The sequence below is a fragment of the Laccaria bicolor genome, genomic scaffold (genome assembly GCF_000143565.1).
Source record: "Laccaria bicolor S238N-H82 LACBIscaffold_16 genomic scaffold, whole genome shotgun sequence".
Classification (NCBI taxonomy): Eukaryota; Fungi; Basidiomycota; class Agaricomycetes; order Agaricales; family Hydnangiaceae; genus Laccaria; species Laccaria bicolor.
Genome location: NW_001889887.1, coordinates 22,757 through 29,635, shown reverse-complemented (window position 1 = coordinate 29,635; position 6,879 = coordinate 22,757). Strand labels below are relative to the sequence as shown.

At 47.6% G+C, this 6,879-nt stretch overlaps 4 protein-coding genes across 4 annotated transcripts in view; 2 read left to right on the top strand and 2 right to left on the bottom strand.

Annotated features, from left to right (window-relative positions):
• Window positions 1-1,535, top strand: part of LACBIDRAFT_328242 (uncharacterized protein) — a gene marked incomplete at both ends in the record, with an annotated part of 2,149 nt that extends 614 nt beyond the window's left edge. Inside the window, 4 exons of the mRNA XM_001882343.1 lie at window positions 55-263; window positions 320-595; window positions 663-791; window positions 852-1,535. Coding sequence (XP_001882378.1) covers window positions 55-263; window positions 320-595; window positions 663-791; window positions 852-1,535 — 1,298 coding nt within the window. The remainder of the gene's footprint in view (window positions 1-54; window positions 264-319; window positions 596-662; window positions 792-851) is intronic.
• Window positions 1,536-2,289: 754 nt separating this feature from the next.
• LACBIDRAFT_328241 (uncharacterized protein) lies at window positions 2,290-4,272 on the top strand (the record flags this gene model as incomplete). Its single annotated transcript, XM_001882342.1, has 8 exons — window positions 2,290-2,311; window positions 2,363-2,378; window positions 2,431-2,568; window positions 2,961-3,185; window positions 3,325-3,336; window positions 3,440-3,506; window positions 3,594-3,658; window positions 3,894-4,272. 8 exons carry the CDS (start codon window positions 2,290-2,292, stop codon window positions 4,270-4,272), a joined length of 924 nt encoding a protein of 307 aa, XP_001882377.1.
• A 180-nt stretch (window positions 4,273-4,452) lies between these two features.
• LACBIDRAFT_299219 (uncharacterized protein) lies at window positions 4,453-5,267 on the bottom strand (the record flags this gene model as incomplete). The annotated part of the gene is made up of 2 exons (XM_001882236.1): window positions 4,453-5,055; window positions 5,124-5,267. 2 exons carry the CDS (start codon window positions 5,265-5,267, stop codon window positions 4,453-4,455), a joined length of 747 nt encoding a protein of 248 aa, XP_001882271.1.
• A 391-nt stretch (window positions 5,268-5,658) lies between these two features.
• LACBIDRAFT_299218 (uncharacterized protein) lies at window positions 5,659-6,536 on the bottom strand (the record flags this gene model as incomplete). The annotated part of the gene is made up of 4 exons (XM_001882235.1): window positions 5,659-6,219; window positions 6,275-6,379; window positions 6,433-6,453; window positions 6,504-6,536. The coding sequence occupies 4 exons, from the start codon at window positions 6,534-6,536 to the stop codon at window positions 5,659-5,661; spliced, it is 720 nt and encodes a 239-aa protein (XP_001882270.1).
• Window positions 6,537-6,879: the final 343 nt, after the last annotated feature.

Sequence of the window (6,879 nt, the reverse complement as noted above, 5' to 3'; positions counted from 1 at the left end):
GGATCACAGCTCGTCGCAGAACTTGCTGCCACGACGAAGAAATCGGTAAACTAGGGAAAGTTTTTGCTCATTTTTACTCGTTCTGGATTCAGCAGAGCACACCTTCCCCATTCGATATTTCTCGCCCTGACTTCACGTGGGATAGCGAGGACCGGTACCTCGATTCAACAACAAGATTAGCTGGCCAAACTGCAGAGCTCTACATGTGTGTTCCTCCTCAATACCATGACTGCATGGTGAAGCATGAGAATTTCCGAAGTATTGTATGTGATCTCTCCCTCTCGCATAGATCATAAAAACTCACAATGTGCTCAATTAGTTCCAAGCGAGCGTCTCATCAGGCCGCTCGAACACACTTCTGCGCACGCGTGGGAGCACAGGGGCAATTTTTGGCCTTGACCAAAGCCTCTTCGACTACAATCCCAAGTGTGACGAGAAGCGCATGGAAGCTAATCCTGAACTTGCGACACTTCTTGGCTTCAACCCCTGCGGGAAAACACCTACAGCACGCTACCCCTCAAATGCACCAGTTCTCTATACTAATGGCAATATTCACGACAAAGAGGGCATGTTCAGAAGTGATTACTTGATCTCCGTAAGTATTTCTCAAGTATTTTCATTAATGGACTTCTAAACACTCGTCGTACTACTTACAATACTAGATGGCACGTCTCATCGCCTATGGCCCACGATCGTACACATCGGAGAGAGCTGCATTCAACAAAAACAGTCCCTTTCATGGCCGTGTAGATGGTGTTACCTTTGGATTTATTAGCAACACCGCAGTTGTCGTACGCTTCACAGCTCTTCATTAGGCATATAAGTCCTCTGGCTAACAAAATTATTACTAGATTCGTTTTCTTCTCGGAGGTGATCCTGAGCTGAACAAGCATGGCGTCGGAAAACTTACAGGAATCAACTACGTGAGCGAGGCAGAAGCTTACAAAAAGCTTTTAATTGAAAATCAGGATGCGCCAACCGTTCGAAAGCTCCTGCAATACTGGAACATGCAAGTTTTTCCACAATTCCTCCTCGCTCCCGACTCACAGGACGAAGAAGAAGAAGCACCACGTGTCCGGGTTGACGCTGATGAAAACCCAGGTCTCGATTCCATGTTCCGTGGACTGCGTATGGGAGCCGACACTTCTTCAGCTCCCACTTCGAAAAATTCTAGCTCACTCCCACTCCCCCAGACCCTTCCAACCGATGTAGAGTGCGTGAACGCCCACTCAGATGTGGAACGGGCGCCGGATTTGCATCCAAACGTGGAAGTGCACACCCCTGCTCCTGTCGCGCCCATCTCCCAATCAATCAATCCACCCCGTGGACGTCGTCGAGTCCCCACGCCAGTTCCCTCAACCTCCGAGGCTGTTGCTGATGTGCCTGCGCCACCCGCTAAAGCTCCCCGTGGTCGACGCCCAAAACAGGTTTCGGTTGTTCAAGTTGATGCTGATTCAGGTGCCGGAATACCTGCGGCGCTCGCTCGTCCAAGTCGGCAGACGCGTGGTGCAAAATCGAAGGCAAATGCGAAGTAGCTGGGTCCAGCATTGTGAGGGCATCGTCGACGAGCAGCCGTTGAACGGCGATTGAGCATGCTGAGCTACTACATCTGTGTTGTATCAATGTCTAGCTACTGCAATTGACTGGATTCACTTGTTTATTGCATTATGGACCGACTTTTTTACTTATTACTGTTCTTTCACCTATCTAGCTAAGTTTACGAGGAGCGAGAACAGCGCTCTGTATCAACTGTATTGCGAGCCTAGCGCTCGTCATGACAAATTAAGCTAGATATTATTGCTAAATATGTCCCCATAACCAAGTGGTAACTATAGCCAAGTCAGTAAGCACGTCATAACAAAGTAAGTAATCAATAGGTTCAGAGTTCGATTCCCTCGAATAACAATTGTTCAACAGTACAAAGTAACAACACGACTACAAATCCGCAGATCGACTAGTAAGAAAATCGCACATTACAATTGAGCTACGAGCTCACTACAAATTTTCGTTTCATTTACAATTGAGTGGTACCTTACAATTGTCCCTTTGCGTTAAAATGGTCACGTCTTGTATTGTAGTACATTTCTCCTTGATTATAATTGGATTATAATTCGTTCAGGTGATTACGTGCCTTACCTGCCTTATAAGGCTTCCCGGGTTTTTCCGACATAACATTCTACGGGTGAATCTAACCCGTTCATTGACAGTTAACAATGCGGCTTTGTCAATTCCATTTCCCGCTCCAGCCCTATTTCCATACTCACATGAAAAATTGGATTCAGAATCGCAATGCCAGGTACACCTATCGATCGTGAGTTGTGAGTGATATTCGCTCTTTGACTCGTTAATGACATATTTGCAGAGATGATGATGGTCAAGTGAGTCAAAATAAAACACGGTCGGGGCATATTGTGAATTGCGTCCGAATAGCCATTTCAGCACGTTCCAGCTAACTATGTCTCTTCTTCCTTTGTTGAAGAAGACCTCCGAAGAGCTAGATACCGATGTTCGCATCGTCACTGAGTTCGGGTGTATGACGCCTGCTTGTCGACTGACTTGGTGGAACAGGTTAACTCGACGGCACATAGACACTCTCGCAGTGCTGATGCCAAGGGGGTGGCGGAACGTGGATTTTAGATATACAGTCACATTACAAATTAGCGGGCCCTCGGCCTACCCCCCCCCACCTCTACCCCCCCAAAAAAGGAAACTTCCGAGTTCCTATGTCAAAAACATACTTTTTTTGGAGTTACTACGTGCGACGACGCTTCACCCCCATATCCATACAAGTCGGACACATCCAAAACTTCGATGAACGGCTAACCTTCACACATTTCATGTGAAACTAACGTGCCAGATGAAGTTGATCAGTAAAATAAACTGATAACCTCCAAAAGATTCACGTACCCCTCTCCTTTGCATTCAACAGCACTGCCCCCAAACTGACTTCCTCCCCACAGCCGTGACATCCTCGGTCCAATTGCGGTCGTTTTTTACCGCCTGTACGTGTGCACCGGCATCCTCGCTATCGACAAGATTGATCACATCACGCATAGCGACATCTTGCTGCACCTCCGTCTCGCTGCGCGCTGCAGATTTGCTTTGCCGCCTGTTCCAACAGGAATACATTTCTCATATTTTGGGCAACGAAGCTTGCTGTCGCTCGTAAACCCCGACGCTTTTTTGTAATACAGTATTGGATTAGAATATATATATAAACCAGGGACTTACTTCTGTGCCATACTTTTTGTGAACCTGAGCGGCGTTAGAAAAAAAGTTCGTTGACTTTTTTTGGGCTCTCAGCACTATTTGGCTTATTGGCAGAACTTTTCTAATGTAGGTCACAAAAAATATTTCGACCCCCTAGCAGAGCCCCCCCCCCCAACCCTATATCCGGGATCCACGTTCCGCCACCCCCTTGGCTGATGCGAATATCCAGTTCAAGACATTCGAGGATTTTGATAAGGATTTCAGTAAAGACAAATTTCCTTATTTTTCCCAATATTGTAAGTTCATTCTGCCAGACAGGCTCGGTAGGCCCCGTTTGAACATTACTGTACTAATCCAATCAATTCGTCGGTCACGCGTCACAGGCGGTCCGAAATCGACGAAATTCTAAGCGGTCACAGGTCACAGGAGCCAGCGACGAAACCACCAGGTCAGTCAGAAAAGGAACAAAATTGGGGTCTTTTTTCATTAGAAATCGATTTTTTCGCCCTCTAAGTCTCTCTAGCAAAGTTCTCTGAACTATTTTAAATTATCTAAGGACAGAGGGCTACTCCGACATTTTGACGAAAATTTCCGGCAGTCACACCTTCCCCGGTGACGCGACGAAACCAAAATTTCGTCGCGTGGGTCACAGGTCACAGGGTGCGACGAATTGATTGGATTAGTACAGTATCAAAATCAGGCTTCTCCAAACTTGCGATCCTGTTGGCAATGACTGTTCTACAGAAGAAACTTGCCACCACGTCTATTACTGTCATCTCCGTTCACCCAGGCTACGTCGATACCTTCTCAGATCGGCGTTCCTTGCCCCGAATAGCCAAATTATTAATTGGCTTTTTCGTAGCAAGTCCCGATGTAGGAGCGTACAACTCCACCTTTGCTGCTGCGTCTCCCCTCATCAAGGCTGATCCTAAGAAGTATAAGGGCGCCTATCTGAACCCTGTGGGCGTTCTCAAGGAGCCTGGCGCCAATGCCCGACGGGAGGATCTTCAGGAGGAGTGTTACGCAATGACAGAAAAATATTTAGCCTCACTTGGCCCGTGATCACTGAATACAACATTTTTACGTGCCTACGTACCTTAGGAGAACTTTTCACCTATGTAGCTACATGATCTATATCGGCTCATTGATTTACAGATTCAATAAACTACTAATTTGCATGTCATTGGGCTCCTCCAAGTCGTACAAGTTTACAGAGAGGGAAAACGGACTCCTTGGAAACCCCTAAATCCTAAAATCATCAAAATTTAGATCTTCTGAATCCGTTGCCTCGTCATAGCTGAAGTCCAAGTCAAACCCAATTTCACTCCAAGCATCCGTGGTATCAGGGCAGTGAATCACAAAATACCTCGCTCTCTCTTCTGACTCCTCTATAAGCCACATCGGTAACCACCTCTCCTTCTGCAAATGAACTTCGTACTCTTCAACGGCGAGCTCCAATAATTCCTCAATGTCTCTTTCATCGAAAGGCACTTTCTCCCACATGTATTCCCTGTGATCGGTAAGGTGATCCCACCATCCCCTTAATTTAAGCAAGAGGAGGGTGAAAAATGGGGTCAATGGTATATCGGGGTGGGTTTGCTCGAAGCATATGAGCCTAGGTGGTATATTTGGGATGCTGAGCACACCAGGGACGAGGACATCGACTTTACACCGTGTAGCTCTACCATCGCAGGCGTCCCACGGGTCGAGGTTGTACCAGAGTACGCGGTAGTTTGCACGCGGATTCGTAGACGGGACGAGAAAGAAGTCGTTGTCCGTTGATACAAGAAGGCGTTTAATTTGCTCTTGCTCTATCGTGTTGGTAAGGACGATCAGATCCACGTCCTATCCATCATCAGGGCCGAATTCCGTTCAACAAGAGAGCAAGAGACGCGTTGTCTGGCGTTGCTTACATTTGGGACCCGGTTTTCCATCCCATAGATTGCGCAAGCGGCGCTTCCGAACAGACACGCCTTGAGATTGTTCTTTTCCAAAGCTGATACCGCCGCTCGCGCCGTTTTCCTGATCTCCTCGGGCGTTGGTTTAACAAAAGGCATTTGGTTCCGTCTGATGTTCAAGAGCGAAACAAAGCAAGGTTGCTCGCAATGATAAGGAAGATGAAATCCGAGCAGTAGGGAGACGCTCGTCCATTCTCACGACTCCCAAGGGGAAGGTATCATGATAAATACATCAGGAACTCGGGAGGGACCTACACAGGTCTATGTAGGTCACATAGGTTCGGCTAGGTACCTCCCAACTTTCTGATGTATGGTTCAATGCAAACTTCCATAGTACACACAAACAAAAAAGTAAAAGTGACACCCTGTACCTCATCAACTTCGTAATAATGTGACGCTTCGGACTCCGTGGGGTATATCATTGATCAAGCTTGTGCAGCGGCCAACCGTTTGGCCCGAAGATCAGCCCATCGCGTCGTGAAAACTGTTTTCAGATACTCCTACGTCGGAGGCACGTCAGTACGACCGAGGACATCGGGCGACGGAAACTGCTCACTTCATGGAACGTCTCCTTGAAGGTGTCCCTAGCCGTAACGTCGTCATAGTACTTTCGGAACCTTGCAAACTTCGGATCTGACTGCAAGATATTATATACCCGTACGCCTTCGCCGGCATCATAGGCTCCGATATCGTTCTTCAGCGCGACGTTCGCACGAGCGAAGAGGGGAGTGATGGCGGCGTCAGCAATGGTGTATTCTCCTACAGCATACCCCTCCGCAGGGAGCAACGCTTGAATGGTCTCGATAACGGTCAAGATGCCCTCTGGTGATTCACCCCGAGCAACAGCACCATAAAATGCGGGGGAGAACTTGGCCGTCGCCGTTTCGATGAAGAAGCGAGCCTTGGCACGCGAGACGGCATCTTTTGGGAGTAGAAGGCCAGAGATGTCCGCGACAAATTCCAGGAGAACTCCAGACTCCGCCAGTTTTACTGACTCCTCTGACGGAGTGTCTGGCGATACTTTTGGACCGCCGTAGGCAAGAGCTGGCACCTGGGATTTGAGGTTGAGAGAATTAACAACAAAAGGATTATTGGGTAAGATCTACCTTGCTTGCGGGGTTCACCTTGCTGGCGTACCATGTGGGCTTGTTCTCCAGGTCAATTTCATAGCGAGTGTACTCGACTTTCGCCTCTTGGAGCGCCAGTTCAACCTAAAATGGTTCAGTTTAACGGTTGACTGTACAAAACCAGGTTGTTGACCGACCCTCTGAGCCCATGGGCAAATCTGGATCCGTTTGGTAAGTAAATCGTATGGAATTGGGCAAGGGTACGAACCTTGGCAGTGTAAAGCGTAATCTGTTCAGTCATGGTATTGACAAGAGGAGTTTGAAGATTGTAGAGGTCAGTATACCGGAGTGCAGGTTTTATAGCTGACGCCGCTCGAGGAGAACATTTCGTGATCGATCGTATACGTGTACATCTGTTAGTAATCGTCAGGATGACGAAGTATTTTGATGGATGACAAAAGTGCAACTAGTGATGAGAAATGTGAGGCAAATACGAACCAGAATGACGGAGGGTAATTCCAATTTCTTATACGAAGCTGCGGAAATAGTACGGGTACTACACTGAACCCAGAAAAAATGTTTGGGAAATCAATGGGCCAAAATCCGACGATCGCAACCAAAATACGCGCAAAGAAACCAACATC